This window comes from Colossoma macropomum, unplaced genomic scaffold (assembly GCF_904425465.1).
Source record: "Colossoma macropomum unplaced genomic scaffold, Colossoma_macropomum, whole genome shotgun sequence".
NCBI lineage: Eukaryota > Metazoa > Chordata > Actinopteri > Characiformes > Serrasalmidae > Colossoma > Colossoma macropomum.
The window spans coordinates 13,599,475-13,623,829 of NW_023494786.1; the positions used below are offsets into that span (position 1 = coordinate 13,599,475).

General features: G+C 41.0%; 1 protein-coding gene across 2 annotated transcripts in view; it reads right to left on the reverse strand.

Moving 5' to 3' along the window:
- plekhg2 (pleckstrin homology domain containing, family G (with RhoGef domain) member 2) overlaps nt 1-24,355 on the reverse strand; it is a 52,035-nt gene that overhangs the window by 3,051 nt on the left and 24,629 nt on the right. For both annotated transcript variants that reach the window (XM_036561251.1, XM_036561253.1), the window contains 16 exons: nt 21,660-21,760; nt 14,191-14,257; nt 11,221-11,267; nt 9,753-9,903; nt 9,334-9,465; nt 9,059-9,241; nt 8,831-8,923; nt 8,079-8,165; nt 7,902-7,935; nt 7,613-7,705; nt 7,080-7,178; nt 6,923-6,961; nt 5,895-5,905; nt 5,514-5,759; nt 1,463-2,969; nt 190-1,348 (listed from right to left, as the gene is read on the reverse strand). In XM_036561251.1, coding sequence (XP_036417144.1) covers nt 190-1,348; nt 1,463-2,969; nt 5,514-5,759; nt 5,895-5,905; nt 6,923-6,961; nt 7,080-7,178; nt 7,613-7,705; nt 7,902-7,935; nt 8,079-8,165; nt 8,831-8,923; nt 9,059-9,241; nt 9,334-9,465; nt 9,753-9,903; nt 11,221-11,267; nt 14,191-14,257; nt 21,660-21,760 — 4,049 coding nt within the window. The remainder of the gene's footprint in view (nt 1-189; nt 1,349-1,462; nt 2,970-5,513; nt 5,760-5,894; nt 5,906-6,922; nt 6,962-7,079; nt 7,179-7,612; nt 7,706-7,901; nt 7,936-8,078; nt 8,166-8,830; nt 8,924-9,058; nt 9,242-9,333; nt 9,466-9,752; nt 9,904-11,220; nt 11,268-14,190; nt 14,258-21,659; nt 21,761-24,355) is intronic.

Sequence of the window (24,355 nt, forward strand, 5' to 3'; positions counted from 1 at the left end):
ACAAAACCAAGATTAAACTATTTTGGCAACAGTACATCTGAATATAAAACAGACCAAAAACAGGGGGCAGAGAATAAGCACTATTGCGACATATATCTCCATCTGAAAGAACAACTAATCATGTCAAAGCCTTGTATTTATAATGATCTACTGCTGAATGCAAGAATAAATTCATGCACAGTGAAGTACCTTTGGGAAGACGTAACAGTTGATGTGTTCCAATTAGCAGGAACGTTTCTTCTTCCCATGGCAGTTGGCAGATTGTCAGGTCTTTGGCTGGTGAACTTTGGAAGATTATCTGTGGTAGGTCCACAAAGAGGAGGTGTAGGAGGAGGGCTCAAGACAGATAAACCGTTGTTTAATGCCTCCTTGCCTTTCAAAGGCTCTGGGTTTTGCATGCCTCCTGGTTCAAGTGGAGATGGCACATTTGTAAAGCTTGGTGTAGGTGAGGGCTGAGACTGGAGCTGTGAGGAAAATGACTGCTCGGATACCTCCAGTGATATTTGGAGTTCGCTGTTGCTTGTTATTTCTGAGGCACAGTTGTTCAAGTATGGTGATGGCACTATGGCAAGAGATGCCTCATTAACGTCAACAGAGGATTGAGATACGTTAGGCGTGCAGTCCTCTGTGCAAGAAACTGGATAATCAATGGAATTTACCGATGTCTGCAGCTGCGTTTCATTCACTTTCTCATCACTGGAGAGTATAGTTTCACAGGGCTTTAAACTTGAGTTGTTTTTATCTTTGGCACTGTTGGTTTCTTCTTTGAGGCACTGAGCTGCTACTGGATCAGTAAAGCATTCATCCTTAGAGTCAGAATAGCAAGACATCGCTGGTTTGTCAGGTGGTAATTGTCTTTGATGTCCGTCTTCTTTCACATACATGGGTTTTTCTATTGCTACCGAATGGTCTTCAGTGATTGAATATAAAGTATGGTTAGTCTTCTGTTCGGGCAGAAAGTCACACTGATCAAATGACGGTTCTGGCACAACTTGTGCTTGTGAATCAGAGCTCAGTGGAGGTGATGGGCCTTGGTCTGCCTTGAAAACCATTGCTTGTTCTGTGGGGCTCAATTCATGTTTTTGTAAGGGGCTCTCTGAGGAACTTTGTGATATCACAGCTCCCAAATCTATGGCCAGCTTTTCTTCTGTTGCTTCTAATGAAGACACTGTGGAGGATTCAGATGAAGACATTTCTATTGCACCAGATTCAAGTTGTACAACCTGCTCTTTTTTCCCAGAGAGGTTACAGTCATTTTCTTGGTGATAAGTTGTGGACAGCTGCTCTCTAACAATGACATGTCCAAACGGCTCAGGTGAAGAGGGAACAACAGACTCTATGTGAACATCTGTGGGAAAAAAGAAAAGAATTATTATATTAAATCATAAATAAGACATTTTTTTATTTATCCCTTAATATGAGTTATTAATTTATTTATCGCAATACATCAGTAGGGTCTCACCTGAGAGTTGATTTTCTGTCTTGACCTCTGCTTGATGCAGAAGTAGCTGAGACTTGGGAGGGGTATTTGCTTTATTGGGCCCTACCCATGGCCCCCATGTCCTTTTCTGATGTAACGGTACCTTCATACTGCTTGCCTTGGCTGTATACATCCGTGCTAGCATCTGCACCTTGTTTAGGATTTTTTCAGAGTTCTCTACTACGCACTGACCCACTGGCCCACCTTCAAAGAATTCTAGGCCAGGTACATCAGCCATCCCTTCGTAAAGCGTCCTACTGCAGGTGACCATCTTACCATGGCGAGAGAACCGGCCCAATTTGATCTGACTGGGTAGGCCATCTAGATTACCATTAGAGGAAATCTTGTCTCTCGCCCCAGTAGGAGACTGAAGTAATTTGCCTACCTTCTTTGTTTCCTGAGGACTTTTTGGCTCTCTGCCTGTTTTAAGGTCTTGTTCAGGTAAAGGCTGCTCATTGAGTATGTGAGTCCTCTTATCATTTGTGGATGACAGTTCTATTTCACTTGCTTCTTTGCGCTCAGCCAATCTACCCTCCTTACAGGTAGAGGCTTTCAGACTCTCAGCCTTCCTCTCCTTCTCCTTCCACAGCTCCATGCAGGGTTTGAAGTCACAAATTTGTTCATCATCATCAGATTTAGACTCACTGTGACTTTGTACTTGGCTACTTTGCGAAACTGCACAGGCAACACTGGTAGAGTCAGGTTGACTGGAAGTCTTTTCATTTTGATCAGGCAAGCTGGACGGTGGGGACATGATGTCACTCTCATTGCAGTCTGAGCGTCCACTCTCAGAATCACACAGGCTGTCCTGGTGTACAAAGACATTGAAGCGCGACACAGAATCTTTTACCAAGCCTGCAGGGATATGAGAGAAGCTGTTTCTTCGTGTCATCTGCCCATCCTCCACCACAGCTTCTGACTCTGCTGCCTCGTAGTAGCTGCGAATCTTTTCAATTATCTGCCTGTCACTTTTGGTCAGCTTTTGTTCAGCCTCTGCTTTAGACGGCTGAGGATTTTCTGCAGATTTAGTTGTGGAGGGGTGATCACAGAGAGTCTGTGGCTCAGCTGGCGTGTCTTGGATGGCTTTTTCCTGGCTGTGTGTTGCATTAGCTATTTCATCTTTGGCAATAGTGTCCTCAGCTGCTTGACCCTCAGCCTCCTCTGGTGTGGCTGTCACTATGACTACCTCTGGCTCAGATGAGTCATTCTGGTTGTCCTCTGAGGGTGTTGTCTCTTCCATTTGATTCTTATGTTCAGACATTTGAGAGGCTGAGGATGATGACAACTCAGAGGGTAAATCAGCTGCTAAACTAAGTGGAGAGTGTCCATTGTCATCTTCTTTGTCTGATATAACATCTAATGGCGCTTGCTTGGTCTCTGGACTCCTTTGTTGAGCATCTTCCTCTTTTACCAGCTGAGGTTGTTGATGTTCATCTAGGTCCTGTGGTTCAGCGGACTGGATGTCCAAGGGCTCTGACTTGGGCTCAAACTGTGAATGATTAATAGTACAATTAAAAGTTAGCACACAATTGAGTATAATTTGCATAGCTAACAGAATTAGGGATGCACCAAAATTTCAGACACTGAAAAGTTTGTAAGAGAAAAAAGAAAAAAATAGGCTTATACCAAACAAACACGAATAAATTTACAGTTTTTCTTACATGCTTGAACAACCATTCAGAAGTCATATTCTCAAAACAGTTAACACATGAGACTAAACAGAGGCTTGCTGTCCAAAGTAACACACTTTCTTTGCAAAAGTTTAGAACATGCCAAAGTATGAGAATATCATGGAATGAAATATCCAGAGATACATTCTAATGCAATGTACTGCACACCACAGAACCAAACAAAAATACGATTTCACAGAATATTCAGAAACATACAATTTCCCTGCATGTTTCTTTTCTCCATACTGTACGTAAGGGATGAAGGACTACATTTCCCCTGTATTTGTAAATAGAGGGTCCCTAACAGAATGCCTGAGCATACATACCATACTGACCCGACATTTCCAGTAAAATCTGGGCAACAATTATAAACCATTGTAAATTACAGAGAGTGGAACAAGGTCCAACCCAAATGTAAGTCAACACAGAACATACTGTACCATACGTCTGCCATTGTATAAAAGCAGAAATGTTTCTGAATATTTTTTTTTTTGGATAAGGATAAAAGAGAATTGTGTCCTATCTACCTTTTTAAGATTCACTGTGTTATCCAACTATTCTTCTTGGTGATATGTATCTATTGATTTGTTGAGATTAGGTTACAGCCAAGGGTTGGCCATTTTAGAATTGCGTATGTTTAAGGATAGCCTGAAGACTCATGGATCCAGGGACTCCCTCTCTGTGATTAAATGTCAGTTATAGTTGTAAATAACAGGTCACTCTGTTCCCAAAAAGTAATTAGTACAGTATTAGTATTAGTAATTAGAACAGCAGGTATCATATTTGACATCTTTTCAGTCTATCTAATATGTGCACTTGGAAGGCATAGAAAATACTTCAAGGTGACTGGACAGAGACTCATAGATGATATATGAGACACAGGCTTGAAAAATGGTTACATCAGAGGTATTAGGCAGTCAGGCCAAGGAGGAGCAGCTGGAAAGGCTCGAGGTCAACAGTAGCAAGTGTATAAGCAAGAGACAGGCGAATGCTGAAGCAGGCCAAGCTCCATCCTTTTTGACTAATTTTACATTTGTTTATCATTTTATTTTATTTTAACCAATTTAAACATTTAATCAATCAACCAATGTTTTTAATGATCACTTTTCTTCAACATCATAAAACCTATTTTTAGTTGAAAAATTCTTCAAATACATCTGGCACAGACATTGCTGACTGTGCCGCCACTTAATTTCTGCACCAACTTGACCCATGTCTTACAGTGTTGTGCAGTAAATTGCCTTGAAAGTCATCATCATGGTACCTATGAAAGAATCCACTTGTCTAATTGTATTTATTTATTTTTTTATAATCTCAATAGGTCAGTCTGTTGTTATGTAAATCAGCTTTATATAATGACAGTCTTATCTACTACCTATTTGATAAGTACTTGTCTGCAGTCTCCTTTATTTATGCTTACAGTCAGCGACTAATGACAAGTGACTGCTGCATTGACAAATTTGCACTACAGAGTTCACATGGGTGCTGAAGGTAGATATAACAATGATATTACTTGCTATAACGTGTCACTACATGTTTTCATTGTTTTTTACAGTTACTCAATTAAGTTTTGTTTTTTTTCTGTGAGATCTGTGTTGACTGTTCTGTAAAATTATGTAAAAAAAGACTGAAATCAATGAAAATTAGCAAAAGGACACTTCTGCTTTGCTAAGGAAGTGACAACTGAAGACTAAGTCGACCCGAGTGTCATTAAATGTGTTTTAGAAAAAGAGAAAAACTGTAATGACAATGATAACAAGAAATAGGGACTGAAAGTACTGTTTGTTCCTGTAGCTTTCCTGCACTCTTCAGCGCAGGTACATTCAAACAGTTAATGCAACAACAGATAAACTGTGAAAATGTTGTCTGTGTTCTATTTCAGAGTTTCTAAGAGAGACATTAGACAAGTGATTTGTAATCTCTGTTCATACCAAGTATCAAGAGGGGATACAAAACCCCAGAACTTCTCAGTTTGATTCCACTTTAAAACATGAAATCCCATTCAATACAGAAAATACAGTGACACAATAGAAGAGGCAGAAAGGTCCCCACTAGCACCCCAACACCATCTATAGTCACAGTGCCAAAGTACAAAGTATAACTATAAAAAATGGAATTAATTGAAAGACCAAATTAATCTCTGCTGTGGTTTAATGGCACATACAATAGCCTATATACTGTAAATTTTTTTGTCGTTTATTTTATGTGAACATTATTAATTTATTGTCAGCTTTTTTGTTTTTTTAGTTTTGGTTTTCAGCCTAGTGTGTCCTGAATTTCGGCAAGAAATCTTTTCAATTACAGTTTCTAGAACAACCTAAAGATGAATAGGTGGTCATTTACTGTACTTGTACATTCCTCACCACATCAGCTGATAGCTCTGCCATGCCCTCTCGTACACAATTCTGGTTGATGAACTGCATGATTTCCTCAGTGATAGACATTGTTGGTGGTGAAGGGAGAGGGGCCATATCCTCATAATCATCCTGAACAAGACTCAGGTTATCTCGGCCTGAATCAACCTCAATAACTGATGATGCGAGTGTACTGGTACTGCCAGACGAGCCCAAGCTGTCGAGCTGTGGGCACAGCTCACCCTCACTGCCAGCCTAAGAGCCCAAAAAAAAATACAAAACATTTAAACTGATATCAAGAAATATAGTCTGTACATTTAAAAAGAACTGGGTTGTACACATAAAAAGAAATTGATCTTTTTCTCAGTTAAAATGAAACTTTGCTCTTACCTTTAAGGAGACTGGTGTCCAGAAATTGTGTATGGCATAACAATAAAAAGGAAAAGGAAAAAAATAATATCTTCAGTCCAAAAGTTATTTCTGAGATTTAATTACACTTTAAAGAAGTTATTTGTTTCTATAAAATCGATTAAAAAAAACAGGCTACACTTTGCATTTCAATGCGTGTATTAACAGCACACATACACTGATCAGGCATAACATTATGACAACCTCCTTGTTTCTACCCTCATTATCCATTTTATCAGCTCCACTTACTATATAGGTGCACTTTGTAGTTCTACAATTACAGACTGTAGTCCATCTGTTTCTCTGCATACTTTGTTAGCTCCCTTTTATCCTGTTCTTCCGTGGTCAGGACCCCCATGGACCCTCACAAAGCAGGTACTATTTGGGTGGGGGATCATTCTCAGCACTGCAGTAACACTTATGTGGTGATGGTGTCTTGGTGTGTGTTGCGCTGGTCTGAGTGGATCAGACACAGCAGTGCTGCTGGAGTTTTAAACACCTCAGTGTCACTGCTGGACTGAGAATAGTCCACTAACCAAAAATATCCAGTCAACAGCGTCCTGTGGGCAGCGTCCTGTGACCACTGATGAAGGACTAGAGGATGACCAACACAAACTGTGCAGCAGCGGATGAGCTATCATCTCTGACTTTACATCTACAAGGTGGGCTGACAAGGTAGGAGTGTCTAATATAGTGGACAGTGAGTGGACACAGTGTTTAAAAACTCCAGCAGCACTGCTGTGTCTGATCCACTCAGTCCAGTGAAACACACACTAATGCACCACCACCACGTCAGTGTTACTGCAGTGCTGAGAATGATCCACCAGCCAAATAGTACCTGCTCTGTGAGGGTCCATGGGGGTCCTGACCACTGAAGAACAGGGTAAAAGGGGGCAAACAAAGTATGCAGAAAAACAGATGGACTACAGTCTGTAATTGTAGAACTACAAAGGGTCATAATGTTATGCCTGATCGGTGTATAATAAGGTTCACAAATCAAGCTCACTCACCACTTTGTTGAAATGCTGCTTCTATGTCCTTGGCAGGGGCTAGGGGCAAATACAGGCAAGTTAGATTTCAATAAATGTCTCTTCTCACATGAGGGATTAGAAATAACTGTTAAAATACTCTTTGATGCCAGGCTTTATAGGTGCATTTAAAACTCACCTGACAGTCTGCGCCCACGGCGGTACGTCACATTCCCTTCCAGAAGCAATGGAAGGCTTTTTCTGGCCTTCTCAGGAGTATAGATAAACTCTGGAGGTTCTGGGAAATAGCGTTGTAAACAAAGTAGCATGTAGTAACTGGCTACAGTTTTGGGAATAGAGAAGAATACTAATACCAACCAGAATCACTTTGCAGGAAGCTTATGCAAATCTTTACACTTCATGCCAAGTTCTTGCATTACATGTTTTCCTGTTTGAACTACTAGAAATACAGTTTCCCAGAAACTCATCTTTTGTTCAAAGTATGAGTGAATATGAATGATTGAAGGTTTTATTTGTAAAAGATGCTGCATGTATGCACAAGTTTTCACAATTTTCATGCACATTGGCACACCCCACTTCGCCAGCAGAATTTCCTGGTAGGCGTGCCATATTGGCAATAAAGTGTTTCTGACTCATTCTGATCATAAAACTAATGATTTTAGTAAAAATGCAATAATTAGTGTTCACTTTATTCATTCATAACCCACACACCTGATTGCCTTCTTCCTCTGTGAAATCCATGAGCATCATCCAACCGCGGAGAAGGAGCAGGTTTTCGGTTTGGTTCTTGCTCAAACTGAGGGGCTGAATGTGAAACAACATGGATATAAAGAGCACTGGCAGTTAAATAAGGGATGGCAATAGGGTATATAAAAATATTAGCACACCTGAATAAAAATTCAACTTTTGCACACATCAAGGACGGTTCTGAAGGCCAGACACACATACCATAAACAAATCAATAAACATCAATAAAGACATAAACATAAGCATTACTTACATTGACAAAAAGTATCACCAAGAACCTGCCTTGCCTGTAAAAAAAGAATTAATTTAATCTACATTCACTATCAGGTTTTAAAATGATGATTTATGTTGCACTTTTAAGTCGCCATAGGTGGCAGTGCAGTTGTCTTAACATGGCTTACTATATTAGTACATATAACACAAGGCTTGCCTTCTGGGGTAGAGATGCAGGATGGTTTTCCACTATTAGCCTCTTGAGGTAGTGCAGCCACAATCGCTTCTCCTCCTGGTTTTTAGCCTAGTGAACAGAAATGCACACAGTTTGCAGCAACAGTAAAGTCAACATAAGTGAAACATGGTGTCAGGGAGGGTCTCTGAGCTAGCTGAGCATTTTCACTCAGTGATAGACGGGGGTGATGAAATGGTCAGTGTATTGTAAGTACTGATGATATTCACAATATGCTTGGAAAAGCATACTGTGACATGATGTGATTTATCTTGATAATGATGAACATCATTATATTGCCCACCCCTACATGATATTATAGGTTAATATTATTTTTCCCTGCCCACTGGTGATGTTTTAGAGGTAGGTAAAATTCTTTCTATTTTGATGGAAGATTACAAAAACATGTTTTAAATTTCATGATATCGTGAATCATGCTTAATATGGTCAGTGATGTGAACTAATAATGTAAAAAAGCTCAATTTTTATTTCAACTTGACTTGCATATGTGTCATTATTCAGCACATGTAGTGTCACTGAATATCTTCCTTTCATTTATACAAATGTGTGTGCAGTTCCTCCACTGAAATGAGACTGCTTTTCCTAAAAATTGATATGCCAGTAATCATAGTTTAAAAGTGGAATCAAAATGACATTCAGTTCAAGTAACACATTAGACATAATCACTGAGATTTCCCCCAGATTCCTAACTGTTCCTAGACAATTCAAACATTTACCTGAACAATGTGCTGTTGTTTGGGGATTGTCTGATCTGACACCTTGAAGCAGAGAGGATCCTTCATGTTTTCCACCAGGAGCAAGTTACAGCACTTTAGAATTGGGAAAGAGGTTGAAAATCAATGGTTTGTGACACATTAGGACTTTCACAAGTGCACACCTGATCCATATACTGCAACAAGAGTTTTTGAACATCTGTACTTTGATACACAATTCTGATGACTCACAAAAATGTGTGTACTGTAGATGAAATGATCCAGCCTCTTTTTGGCAATAAGCAGCATTTTGTCGAAGAGGAAGAAGGCCCTCTCCTTTTTAACTCGCTGGACCCGGAAGGAACCTTCCAGAACAAGCTCTCCAAATCCACTGAGATCAGGACCAGTCCAGTTTAGCAACAAGCTCTCAATCTCCTGGCAGACGGTGAGAATTATGTTAAGACTCCACTCCTATATTTAGACAGAAATTCATACAAAAGTAGAAAACAAAGTAGATCTGAGTGTACCTGGAGTCTAACTGCATGTTCCTGTTTCCTCTTCATGTCATTAATGTACCAGGCCACTGCTGTCATGGTGATGATGGCATCCTCCACCACCTCGTATCCTGGATCACTTTTGTCAAAGTGCTTGGACAACTCCTGCCACAAGGGGGAGACATTGATTAGTCTCTGGAAACTCTGGCGGCATATTGCACTATTCTGGCTGTTTATGCTCTTGACTGAACTGTATTACTTTTTCATTGTGTTTGCTGCTTTATGACTCTATCACTGCTTATATGTGGGTAACTGTAAATAAATGAAATGAAAGGCAATGAAGTAGAAGGTAGAATTAATGTGAAACTTCACAGATGAATCCTCAAATCAATGATTTGAGTATTCTGCAAGATGCCTACATGATGTAGAGCTACTGTATTCTCCAGACAGACCTGCAGCAGGAGGTGGTATTTCAGGATCCTCTGCACAGGCTTCAGCAGGTAGGTCTCCAGGGGCAGCGAGTGGCAGAGGGTGGCCTGCCTCTCCTGGAAGAAACGCACCAGGCATTCATTCTTCATGCAGTCCCTGAGGACGGCCACGGAGCTGGTGTTGAAGGAGAGAGGTAGACAGACAGTCATCCAGAGGGTGGTCCACTGGGAGATTCATTAGTTAAGCAGCTCTGCCTAGCAGGCACTTCATCTAACAGTGAGCCCTGTAGTAATGCATTCAGCCGATGGCCCTGTAAAAGCCCTTAAGCCAAGCCTAAACTATTTACAAAAACACTCAGCGTCTCCAAACGCGCCCGCTAAGCTGTCTGCTAACTGCATCAGAGAAAAAGTGCTGGTCCTGGAGGAATGGCAGGGTTATACGGTTCAGGTTCACGCTCACATGCTAGCGCACTCAGAACCGTGCAGTTGAGCCAATGCTATTTGGTTGTGTGTCTTACACGTGTGAGTAAATATGACTGTGGCCGAGAAAGTTGGGTCAGGAATCAGCTTTAGCTGAACATCTGCTGCTGCAGCATTGGTGGCCCATGGGAATAAAGCAGACGGGTTTGAAACGTAAGCCTAAGCAGTCATCACCGAAGCATGCAATCTAGTCATATGCCTGATTTTTCCACTAGACCTGCAACTAAAACTGTCTAATGAGAACCATTGCTACATTAATCCCACGTGTCTTTCATTGCCATTGACCTGCTTGATTGTGAGGTGATGACAGTCAATCAATCACATGACTAAACAAACAGCTTTTCAATGCATTAGATAATGAACACTTAAACGAAAATGCATGCTGTTTGATCAGGAACCTTTGTGCTGTAAGCACACAAAGAAGGGTTGAAATGTGAGGCAACTCTCATTTAAAAGCCATAACACTGGCTTTTCAAAGTTATAACAATGGAGTCAGAGTGTAGTTTTCTATTGTGCACATCTCATTGTAGAACTCAGGTGGCTAAATTACAAAATGCAAATGATACTGACAACATCATAGATATAAAACAACAGTGGGGAAACCTCAGGGCCCTCTAGGCCTTTAGAAAAGGCTTAATAATTTCTGTAAAATAAAAAATGTCTGCAATTTTATTTTAATATAATCATCTTGCTTGTTGTACTTAAACTCTGCAAGTACTCTACTAATACCCTTCTTTTGATGTTTTCAGATTATCTTATTCTACTTTTACAAGTTTCAAATGTCTGTGTTGTAGAACAACTAAAAAATGTTTTTGTGAATCGTCATCATCAACAAAATCCCATATTTAAATCTCATAGGGGCGCGAGCAGAAATGACCATGATCACAGAGGTGTTTTTTCCTCATTTTTATCGTTTTGACATTTATGACTCAAACGGAAGCCTAATAGTCACGGTTTGCCACTGGAAAAAAAGAAAGGAAACAGAAAACACACAAGGAAGACTTCCACTTACTTGGGATAGTTCATGCAGTAAATAGTGTAAATGTCAAAGGCTTCACTCTAAACAGAGAAAGAGAAAAAAATGACGAAAAAAACTCATTATAAAAACTATACAAATATATTGAAACTAACAATAAGTCTTATTTTCATAAAACTAACAGACATAAATAATTTCACACAGGTTTGTCCTTTTTAAATTGGTACCATACCCATTTATGGGGCAGGGGAATCATTTGTAGCTCTTTTGGAACAACTTATCTCAAGAGTGCAGTGATCAGTGTAAGTGTAGGGACCTGCAGTCGCAGCTTTACGACCCATCCCGTATGCAAACCAGAAACTCCTCAGTTGCTGGTGTGGAGCCATAAATCATTGTGCCACTGCTGCCCAAATATGTTGATGTTAGCATGTTTCCACAAAGTATTCTCAATGTCTGCCACGGGAGCTGCGCCACAACAACATAATCATGTGATATCCTTCGTCTGCTCCTGTTCCACAAACTGGGCAGCGAAATGGCCAGCGGCAGATCTGGCCAGATATGGGCTGCTTGGCAGAAACTGTTCCACTCACTAGAGTGCATCTGTACAAGCATGTAAACACATCTGATTTGTGCTTTATTTGGAACCTGATGTCCATTCCAGAAAGCACTTCTTTGTTTTGGAAAAAAAGAAAAGACTGATGCTTTTTTTATGGGTCACTGAGAACCTAATCTTTTATCGCTGAGGATCCTGAGAAAATGCCAAAAAAGACAGGTCCTCAGAATGCCTTTGGCCTGTTTGATGAGGTTAGTCAAGCTAAAAAACCCAAAATAACCCACCGGTAATGGCTTAATCAAATGTACTCTCCGTTTCCTTTACCGATACTAATTGATCTGAACAGTGGCCTATTCAGCCAGAAGAAAAAGTCAGGCCTTTAGGCCTGGGAGTGGTGGATACCTTGTGGAAAAAAGCAAGAGGAAATGCAGATGTTTCATTTCATATTCTACACTCTTAAGAAACTGATGCTGCAAAATAACCACTTTTGGTTCTCTAAAGAACTTTTCCATTTTTGTAAATGAGATGTGCAGGTGTAAAGTTTAAAGAACCTCTGCATAATGTAGAGTATATCAGTGTATAATATGTATAATATCAAGTGTATAATATGTTTATACTATTATCAATAAACAAGATCACACTGTGTCATTGATGCAAAGCATCACTATTTTTCCCTGTGGTAATTTCCATGACCTAAATCTTTACTTCAAGTCAATGAGATGCTTCACATCTAAAATTAGAAGATTAAGCATTCACTTATTTCATACCTTACTCTAAAGTAAGGTATCAAATAAATGAATATCAAACAAATGCTACAGTGAGTTGGGATAACCCATACATTCATATGACCTACACCCGTCCCTCCAACTCCATTTCCTAAATCATAGCAGAGTAGAGCACTGGCATAACTCTTCTCCCACAAAAAACAAAGATGGTATTGTCTATGCTCCCATGTCGCATGGGTCTGGTCATTGTCATGTCACTGTGGCATGGAGTGTGTCAGTGAAAGTGTCTGAAAATCCCCTCAGCTGACACACGCGTACAAAGGTCACCACAGTTTGCTGATATGTTTGGGATTCATTCACAAAGCCCATCTGTCTTTGACCCAAACACCACCCAGACAACATGCTACGATTGTGCCTCTGCCACACTGCCAAGCATATGGCTCATTCCAGCAGCTGTGGGTTTCTAAAATAGTTTAACAGTCTGTATACCTGCAGACAGTTTGACCAGTCCAACAGTATTGTCAAGGGAGAGAAAAATACATTAGGGGCATAATAGGGACGGTTTATTGAGTAATCAAATTTAAACTATTTTTCCTCACCCCACATGTAGACAACCAGCCAGGACACGTTTTGTCTCCAAAATTTCCCCCTTTAGTTTTGCAATGGAGCTATGAGGTTACTGTAGCAAGCAACAGAAGCTTTTGACCACCGAATAGCACTGCGGAAATGAAATGCCTAAATCATCACACATTCACCTCAAACCGCATTAAGATGGCAATCTCAAATAAACTTGCTTATGTAGACGTCATAATATTTGGCATACTGTTAAAATGGACGGATTACGTTGCAGTAAAAACAGTAACAGCAGCCATCTTGACGTGCTACTGTACTTTTGTCCAAATTTATAATACAGTTTATAATTAACAGTAAGTCATACATTCTAATTAATCATATAAGCAAGTATATTTGAGATCACTTAGCGCAGTTTCATGTGTGATGAGTAAACCATACAGTTTACACAGTGCTCACTGGTTAACACGAGCTTCAACTGCAAAACAAAAGATGTAAACTCCAGACACCAACTATATCTTGGTTGAGTGACCACATTAGTGGTCAGCAAATTCTCAATAACAATATTTTGTTTTCAGAGACAAGCATTAAGCTTAGTCCTATGAGCATTTTTAAGCCTTTTAAGCCTTTTAATTTTACACCAGATGTGTTAACTGCACTGCTTGCCACACACAAAATGCTCCTATGTTAATCAGTGTAGGCTTTAACACTGGTAACACACGTGCAGCTCAATAATTCACTCTTTGCTGCTTGTGGTGTGCATTACTGTATGCTACAAGGCAAAGGGTGAGGTGTGTGAGGTGCAGTGTGCTAGCGGTTGCTAGGTACAAACAGTACAAAATTGAGCTTTCTTGCTATATTGCAAGAAATTTAGGCCCTTAATTTAAACAGGAAACAGAAATTTTAAGTTGTAGGAACAGCAATAGTGCACAATAAATGAGGAATCAGTGACGCTGTTTCTAACACTTTTAGCTATGCTCAAATGTCATTTGCATAAAGTTTATGCAACTGATATACGGAATAAAGACACGCATCCATTAGTGGAAAAAACAAATGAGGACAGAAAACCTTTTCACCTCTCAAAGGCAGTTCAGGTTTGCCTGAATTTTGTGCCAATAATGTAATTACAAGTCCATGACCTCACTCTTCTTTACTTACCCTCTCCACAAAGCACTCTGCTATAGCTGCTGCATGATGGCTGCGTTCCAGGTCTTCCAAAAGCTCACTGTTAAAGAGAAAAGGTTTGCAACAGATGTTAATGAGGTATGCACAGTGAGAAATCAATCTGCTATGTCTTCCTTTCATATTCTCACAAAAGATCAATCTACTGTGTCTGGCTCTCATATGCTTGCAAACATCCATCGTTCCATCCAATGGAACCGACGTACAAGAGAATGACAAATCTTTGAAATCTGCAATGCAGCGTCATACAGCTCAGAAGTCCAGTGTCCCTGAGTTGGGATTTGGGATGCGTCTGTGTTTAAGCACTGTTATTTTCTTTCTATGGAGACATCTGGGACTGGTGTTTCAAGAGGATGCTCCTGGCCTTAGCTGACTCCCAACTCCTGTCTGCATTTCCACATAGTATTCATTTGTTTCTTCTCCATCGATTCAACTCAAACTATTGCTTAAATGCACACAGATGGAATACATCTTATTTTGGCTTAGCAAGACCACCCCAATCCCACTTTCCCCAGATCCCCACAACAGACCTTGAAGCCCCCTTTTTCTGGCTTTATCATTACAAGCCAAGCTCCTGGACCCGAAAGCCAAATAATCATGTGTCATCGGTGTCATGAACGTGCCTTTACTGGACTTGAAAGACTGCACACTGTAAGCTCACTTTTTTCCTCCCCTCAACAAAGATGTCACAGCTTCATCACAACACACAGGAGAATGCTCCCTCTCTGAGAACCTGGAGCACATGATTTACATCTTCTAAATGGCAGTGAGCAGGGGGAAAGCAGAGGAGCTCTCCTTTCAGCCTCTGAATGAATGAAAAACAGCAGGCTTGGATTATCTTGGCCGACATCAGCGGCGGGACAGGAGATCAGGAGAGGGAGTTGAGGCTAGCTTGTGTAAAACAATCACTATTGTGAGTCATATGTGAAATAGAAGAAACCGGGCTTTCTCAGAGCGCTGTGGAGCAGATTTGATCTCCTGGGGGGTTGGTGCGACTTTACAAGCAAAAATGACTTGAATGTGCTTTAATCAAATTGGTACCACATGAATAAAATGTATTACATTAACCATGTTTTTCTCAAAAGGAAGAAATCTGAAAGACACAACTGCGTTGATGTAATACATTTTATTATTGTGGGTACGATGATGTGCACATACAAATCAAGTAAATTCAACACACTGTGTTCTTCACTGCATGTTCCTTCGCAATATTCGGCTCACTCATCCCTTGATGATCAGTGAGGTCATGATGATTTAGCTGACCACAGTGGACTTCACTCAGTTCGTTAGCATACTTTGAACCATCATCACCAAGAGGCCCTCAAGCCACTAGACTGGTCAGTCACAGGGGAACTCTTCCTGATGTTTCGACGGAAAACAGCGTGGTGCTCTGTAAACACTCTGGTCGCGCCTTCATGTGGCCAAGGGGAAAAGTTCGGAAAAAACCGCAGCACTCCAGCCTTCAGAATCCCACCCCCCCCTCCTCTGGAGACGGAGCTCGTTTCGTGGCTACCCTTTGTGGTGAGGGGGGGCTTCAGTCCGGTTTTACCAAAAGTGGAGGGGAATTCATGCACAGTCTGTGCTTCAAAACACACTAAAGAGCTGGCCTTCGCTAGGTGCCATTCGAGGTTTGTGATCTCCATGGCTCAGTTAGAATTAAGAAGTATAAAGGAATGTTACTGTAAACACAGTTTGGCAGTGTGGAATTACGCCAGAACAAAGATGTTACCGTATGCTACAAGGCAGAGGGTGAGGTACAGTATTGTGATCACAGCCCATGCATCTACTTGCATGTCTTCACTTTGGTAGCCAAGTTGGATTCAATTAGGACTTGGCACATCTTATGAGGTTTTGGCACTAAAAGTCAAAGCCCCAGGAAAGTGTTGGGCCGTCCGAGCCAGAGGCTTGAGTTATGCTTGCTATATCCGTGCTATTACTTTCCCAGGCTCTCAATCACAAAACACTTACACAGACTCTTAGCACAGCTAGGCGATACATATTTGAGGTCAAATGAAAAATTAATAGAGAAACCACTAGGGCCAGTGTCAATCAGTTCTTTAATTGTGTCAGAATTGTTTAATAACAGCTACAGTGCAATGAATCATGGTCGCAGAAGCCACACATGTTCCAAAAAGTGCTATATTGGAATGCTTATGAGGTGGAACTGGGAAGTGACCTGCTGAATTTAACACCGGCAACAGTGAAAGGAAGTGTCCTGACGATGACTCCTCCCTAGTGCCGCTAACTGCAGAAGTTATGATCGGGATCAGGAAAGGGAGTCACCTGCAAGTTGCCTTAAAAGCAGAACCTCCCTTACTGGCCTTCATTCCTTCCATCTCCACCTCAACCTCTCCCTATATTGTTTCAAAGACTCGCTTGCTCCCTTATTCTATTCCCCCTCCGTGTCCTACTGTTGTCTTGCTATTTTCACACACTCCCACTATTTGTCTAGTAAAGTGGCTCATGTGGTATGTCCAGGACAATAAAAAGACTACATTATTTAAGCCTCTTTCACTGTGCTCTTATATTATGTGAAGCTGTCAAACCTTCAGTTGCACTCCAGGCAGGATTCCGCTCAGGGGGATACTCACACATCCACTCCATTCCTTTGTTTGGAACAAGAATTCCTCTTACATGACTGCAAAATCTACACATCTTAATTCCTCCAAAATCAGATAAAAGCAGAACGTTGTATGAATATTTGGGAAAGTCCCTCTACGTCTGTCTTTAGAAAAGGGTGCTTATCATCTTATCATTAAAGGTGAAACAACGCATTTATTTTCATATTCAATATGTTTTTCGTTTCTAAGGTCAAGATCCGATTAGATTTGCTACTTTATGTGTTTAAAATGTCTTAATGCCACAGAACTCTAATGATACACTATATGGTTATATGCTAATTGGCTGAGATAAATGAAAGTCCTCCAACAGATCGTTTTCAAAGCCTGCCATTCAGCCTTTTTAAAAATTTGCCCTACAAATTGCAACTCCTTTTTAGGTAACATCAGAAAAAGGGGCGGTTATTTGAGTGTGGGAGCATGTGTAGTATAAGCCCTTCCTCTCTTTCCACCCACTCTACTCTGATATGATACACTGACACGACAAGTTTTGATTACAGATGGTGATTTCCATGAAAGACAGCAAATGAGAGACCCCTGAGTGATACAGTGTTAAATTTCAATATGTTTTTTGATTAATTGATATTGATATTGCTACTTATCATGGGTATCATGCTTTGCATTTGGAGAAGCAGGCAGCCAGCTCCACCCAAAGGGGTCATGGCAGGGGTTACGTCACAGCATGGCTCAGCGACAGGTCATAAGCCCACCAAGACACAGAGGAGTCATGGAGAGGATAGAAATGAGGCAGGGGGCTAGTTCTCACTTAGCAGAGGAATCTGTCTGGGTGGTTCCACTAACTACCCTTGGTGACCTCTAGGGTGAAGAATATCCTTTTGAAGGTGGTCTCCCACGTTCCATATGCTTGTGTCAGATCTCCTGGCCTGGTGGGCCATAGATCTCCATCTGTAGTCACATAAAGCCTTTTGTGTCTAACTAGCCTACTGATCATGGATGATTCATTCTCTGCAGACACTGTAGTGACTAGCTTTATGAACAACCCAATCAGTGTTTATGTATGTCTGGAATTGAGATTGGCACTCTTGGCTGAATTATTGTATAGTTACAAGCGGGTAATAAACATTCCAGGCTGTTTAAGACCTATCTAAGTGTGATATAAACACTGAAAATTACATATGCAATAAAGTGTATGCAATAATACTTATTAAAAACTGCTACAATACAGTAAACATGGCCTGTCCATGTAGTCAGTGCATTAGATCCTAAAAGCAAGAGGCTACTGAAGATCCTGCCTGCAGACAAACAGCTCCACAGTGCATGAGAGTAAAACATGTGAAACCCCAGCTGGGGTTCAAAGCTTACTGTGAATTGTGAGGCTTGTGAAGAATTAGGGCAGCACAGACAATCTGGCCTGATAAATATGCTCCGCAGTCATTGCAGAGATGTTGCAAAATAACAGAAATGAGTCAAGAGAGGAATCACTTTTCAACACCCTGCAGCACGATGGGGAATCTGAAGCCAGTAAATACAATCTGCTCCACCACAGTTGCTGCACAATAAAAACTAAAAGGGTACTGCAGCATTCCAGCGCTGGAGTACGATACAAAGCACTGCGCTATAACTGGACTGATGAGTGTGGGAACAGAAGACGGCCTGTCTGCTGGCCCAGCATGCACTGCTCTCCTGACTGCGCCCTTACTCTCTCTGACAGGTCATGTGTGGCTTGTTCACCATGGGGGTTGGAGCTCTACCTCAGAGCCTGGCTGCTTTAAGCTCCGGGTAAAGTGACTTCCATATGCAGGCTAACATGCCGGCCTGTGCCAAGAAAATAGACACAACACTGTTGAGCATGAAAACAGGGACTGCATTCCATACATATGAGAGGATAGGCTTTTAAGGGCAAAGAAGAGCGAGAGGAAAAGCGGCTAAAGTGTGAGAAAACTGAGGTCAGCCCCCTTCTAAATGATGTGCTTTACAATTAGGGAAAAGAATGAGGATCGAGAATGAGGCACTGACGGAGGGGGCAGATTTCAACACCGGAACTGCCTGATTAACTCCCATTCTCTTCATTACAAGTAAATCGAATTTCAGGGAAAGCCTCCAAGTGCCTGAAGAGAGAACAAAAACTTGGCTCTGAAACCTCAGCATTCTACAGACATTACAAGTCAAGATGCCTCGAGGACACCCAAGGACTTTTGTATGAATTTCTGTTTCAACATAACAAAGTAGATTTCCCATGAGGGCTGGCGCAAGGCGCCATGTATGATTTCTAGAACTTAGCTAGATCGCCAGAGGGCCTGTAATGAGAGGGGCTGATCTGGCGTAGATGCAGAGAGAAAAAGTGTGAAAACATGGCCCTTGGCAGGAGAACTCTGAGGAGAAAAATGGGGGAAAAATGGCAGGTATGGGGCGGGTTCTTCCTAAGAACTCAGTAACACCCCCACAGTCACACCCCCGCTAACCGCTAACTAATCCATCAAACTACAGCCCTATTCACGCCATTCACTCATGACTGGTGTCAGAAAACAGCTGACAAACAGCCCTGCAGCCAAAGGCTCCAATACCCAGCAGTGATGATGACTAGAAGCAGTGCTGAAAACAATGTGGAAAATAGGCTAGCCAAATGAAGATAACACATAAACACTCAGTACTGTTCAGCCATCAACCATCATAAAGGAGACAGAGAGGCATATACACAAAGGCTTTATATAAAAAAGGCTCATTAAAATCACTCCAGTGCTCCCTGTGTGAACTCAGGGTGTGATAAACCATATGCTCCCTCTCTGTTTGTGAAGAAAAAAAAATAGTTATGACTGGAGCTTGTAAAACCAGTGCAGGATAGTAGTGAAGACAGTCTGCTGGAGAGGATCAAAAACAAACTCTCCCTCTTGGCTGCAGTCTGGATATTGTCCTCTTTGCAGGGATTGTCTAGGGTCTGGGCCAGTCATTGTTTCTGATGCACATTACACAGATAGTACTGCCACCCAGACAGCAGTCTCTCCACAAACTAACTCTGACTCAGACATGGCTTCTATACAAAGAGGCAATGAGAGTTCCTGGCATAGGCAGTACAAGCAATTGCCCAGTGGCAGCAAATGGTGGGTGTGTAGGGGGGCATGTAAAAAAGAGCTGACAGTCACTACTCTTTCACCAGTGCACCTGTTTTGTTGTGCTGTTCTTCCTCTATTTACTGTCTCCCACCAACCAAGAGAACATGATAGGACTGGGAGAGGTGTGTGTCCCTCTCTGACTCTACTGGCCAGTGAAATGACATCTAATAAAACAACAAGCAACAGAATATACCCTCGGCTATGCTTAAACACACAAGCATATGGCATATGGAATAGCACCACAACTGGTGGTGGGGCAGCAGTTTTAAAAACAGTATATTTTAGTTTTGATATATTAAAAATGTAGCAAGCTGATTAGTTACTTGTTATTCTACAAAAAATAGCACAGCATATCAGCAAAAAATACTGCTAGCTACACTACTAACTACATAACAAAATTACTTTGTTACATTGAAGCTAGTAAATGAACGATGCTATCTGTGAGGCTAATTAAAATTTCAATAAAATGCAATTCAAATAGTAGAAAAATGCATATAATCATATATTTATTTTTTAGGCTTTTGAGAGGGAGAGACCTTTTTGTGTACTCCTCTCTGAAATTTCTGGTAACACTTGAGTTGAATAGCACCCTGTAAATGTTTCACAGATGCCTATGCATACACTAACTTACGTTCAACTAAATATCTATTTATTTCACCCTAAATGTAAAACCCTAAACCTGGCCCTAACCCTAACCTTGACTTCAACCCAAAACCTAAACTTAACCCTTAACTTAGTCCTAAGCCTATCCTCGGTACTAACCCTGAATTTGCTGAGAATCAAGTTTCACTAGATAGCTCATTAACAATTTTAACATCTGTAGATCATCTACTGGGGGGCTAGCCAAATAAAAAGGGACCCAAGAAACATTAAGAATTCTATGGGGTAAATCCTCTACCTTGGCTAATTCCCAAAGAACTACAAAGTTGACGTGTCAGACCTGAAAGCTTGTCAGACGTAGCAACAGTAACCGGTGGGGTAGGGCTTAGCAGAGGGAAATTTACAACTAATATCCCAAACACACAAAATACAATTTGAATAAATTCTAGTTTAACAACTCGATCGATAAAACAGCTTCACTACTGAAAAGTTACTTAAACTTGAAGTAGCATGGTGCTAGCAATGCTAGCACCATGCTACTGCACTGAAAAAAAGGTCACTGACTTCACCTAATTTACATTTATACATTGGTTCCACACGAATAAAATAAATTACATTAACACATTTCTTTCTCTTAGGTTACTCACTTTTTGCAAGAATTGAGTCAATGTGATATATTTTATTCATATGGAACCGATGAGCACAATTAAATCAAGTAAAGTCTGTGAATTATTTTTTCAGTGTGGGAAATGTAATCAAACTAGCAGCAAAAGTGATGCAGTGACTCAGCAAAAGTGATGCAGTGATCGTGAACTGGACCACCACTGATAATGAAAAGGTCAAAGCCAGTGGGCACTTAATTTAGTAAAAAAATGGAAAAAGAGGGGAACTGAGTTAAAGATAAATACATCCTGCCATCACAAAAATGTAATGATCTGGACATGGGGTTAGTTTTGTAGCTAGAATGATTTAACCTACTGCCTTTACTCTGAGAGTTCTCATGTGGGTGTGTGAGTTATTAGTGATTACACCATGACTTTGACTTTCTGTGGCCTTTCTCAGAGGGCGTCCTAGTGTGAGCTCGCCTAGGGCACCGAATGAGCTGGGCCCTCAACCAAATAGAAAGAAGAAGAAAGAAAAGCAGCAGAACACTTACCTGTTGAACTCATATATGTCCTCTATGTTGCAGAAGAGGGTGCTAACCTCTTCCGGTTTGAGTGGCAGGTCTCCACAGTCAATGATGCACCCCAGATAGTCCTGAGAGAGACAAAGGAGAGAGGAAGCGTGCACTGAAAATTAGAGGCGTACATTAGCTCAGCTGTAAAATAAGTTTTCAGTGCTTTGTTAGTAATTGTTCAAAAACTCATGAGCTCTATGACATCTCACTCACCTACAGTTACTTTAGTTTGGCATTATATTTCCATTACACACATAAATCAGTTGCACATGCACAGTCTACTGCCTAAAAAGACTAAAAGATGGCTGTGGCTAATCCCTCCACAGCAGATTGTTCCTCTCACCTCTAAGCGATCTGACAATGCTAAGCATTGTTGTAATTTAATTTCCACGGAGGCTTTCTACATGAGAGAAAAGGTCAGACTTGAGTCGCTAAGATCTTCCATGTAAACAAACCAAGCAGCCCAAGAAAGCAAAACATGCAATTAATACAGTGGTAAAAGGCCCTCCCTCTTACAATATTTATCTTCTCTCTCTGCACTCTTGTACCTCTGACCTGGGAAACAAAGCCACGAGCTGGTCTCATGAGAAAATGGATCTTGTCTCTTAAAGCTGCTGTGACACACACAGCTTTCTCTGTTGGCCTGCTGAGGAGTGGCTGCTGCACACATACCCACACAGGGGCTCACCCAGGCTGTCAGAGCTCAGTTTAGATTGGCTGTGCGGTGGTCTACCCGTCAAAAATTTGCAGACATCTTGCAGATGTTTTCCAGATAATGTTTGACTTGCACTGTCAGTTTTCAATTGACCTATACATGCTCTGCCCACAAATATGCTCTTTTGTGACAAGTGTTGTAGGGCTGGGACCACTCGATATTTCAATAATTATGGACAACAATAATTATGGACAACATCTATCTAATATCCATTAACAGGTATAATTTATGCTGTTTTTGTTTTCTGGATCTAAGATCTGAATGCATTTGTGGGTGGAGCATTGGTCAATTTGATAATAAAAAATTACCTACAAAAGTTTTGTTAACAAAAAACATTTCATAATAAAGTTTTTGCTAATATACATTGGGTATATTGTGCCACACTCAGCTTCATGTTCATCAGAGTGTCTTCTTTGGTATGAAGAGTTGGTTTTGCCTAAATAATGATTTGAAACTTTCCAAATGATTGGTAAAAGCACATACTATTTTATATCATATTTTGCAACAAAAAAAGGAGTTGATTTCTGTTTAAAGGGCCCAAACAAAGGAAAAGAGTTCTTAAAAGAGTTTGATGCTATTTGTAAGTACTGTCAAAGTTTCGAAATGTACTACTCATTCTCCAGAGTGTACAGTCCATACATGGAAATTAAGCTGAAAAAAGTCTATTTTGAATTCATCGTTTTTGTGATGTCATAAAAGCCAATGCATTTACATGTATCTGCCTATTCAGCCTACAGCAGTTTAGCCCCCCTAATATTAGGAGTAAAAGAGTGTTTTAGGCTAGACTGCTTTTTGAACAAGGCGCAATACCAAACAGCCAATCAGAACAGTGGTCATTTACAGTTTGAAAAATCTTCATATAAAAACATATTCTGGCTGTTTTTGGCTGATCTTAAAACTACAAAAATTCATGACATCATAAGTGGACCTCAGGTGAAAAATATAAAAACTGTAGAACATGGGGCCTTTATGTTATTGCAAACCAACAAGGAGAACTTTGTTTAAAACATTTTGTGCCCCCAAATTTTGGCAGTCAGAGCGAATAACACACGGGTATGCAACTGCACCATGTCTTCTCTGGTCGAAACAGCCAAATCAGTAACTCTTGCAATGCACTGTTGTGAGCTAACACTTGAATTTGAACGATTCAGAGGGGGTGAATATCACTCCTCGAAGTGTTGCTATAAACCTTTAAACTTAATAGTGCTGCCGTGATCCAGTTACTTTATCGACTTAATGTGGAAAACAGACTTTGCGATCTAAGCACTTATTGCCATCTATAAATACTAATCGGTCTACAATACAGCTATTTCTGTGCAGCGGAGGCCAGCAGCCAACACCAGTCTCAGTAGAATGGTACATTTTTGGCCACAGTCTGTCTGGTCCCAGTCTAAACTTCAGCTGGCACTGCTAATCAGGAGTATCCGCTTATCAGTGTCTGTTTGGCCTCATTAACCTTTAATTGGGCAGCTTTTTAGCATAAACAAACATCATCTGATAATTCCACACCCATAAGATGGGTCTTCTGAACTGTGATAGACTGGAAAAATTGGAAGTGCCATGGCTGGCATTAACTACTGATGCAATCTGTCCTGAGAAAATAGAGGCCCATAGCTAACAGAAGGGGCCACCAAGCGAAAAACAAACGGACTAAAAAAAGGCTCCAGACTCGACTGCTACAATAAATAGCTATAAACAAACAAACATTTCGAGGCATGCGAGACGATATGGCGGTCTGTGCCCCCCCCTCCCTCACTCCTCATGGCGCTCAGCTGCATTCCTGCAGATCGTAATGGGGCGCTTTTTCTCGCCCCGTGTTTGTTTCCAGAGCCACCAGGGTGTCGGGGAAGGCAAACAGGCCTGAGGTGGGGCAAAATGAGGTGGAAAATAAGGGGCCCAATGCATTCATCACCTTTTAAAGGCAAAGAAGGAACAGGGCCACTGTAATTACACTGATTTA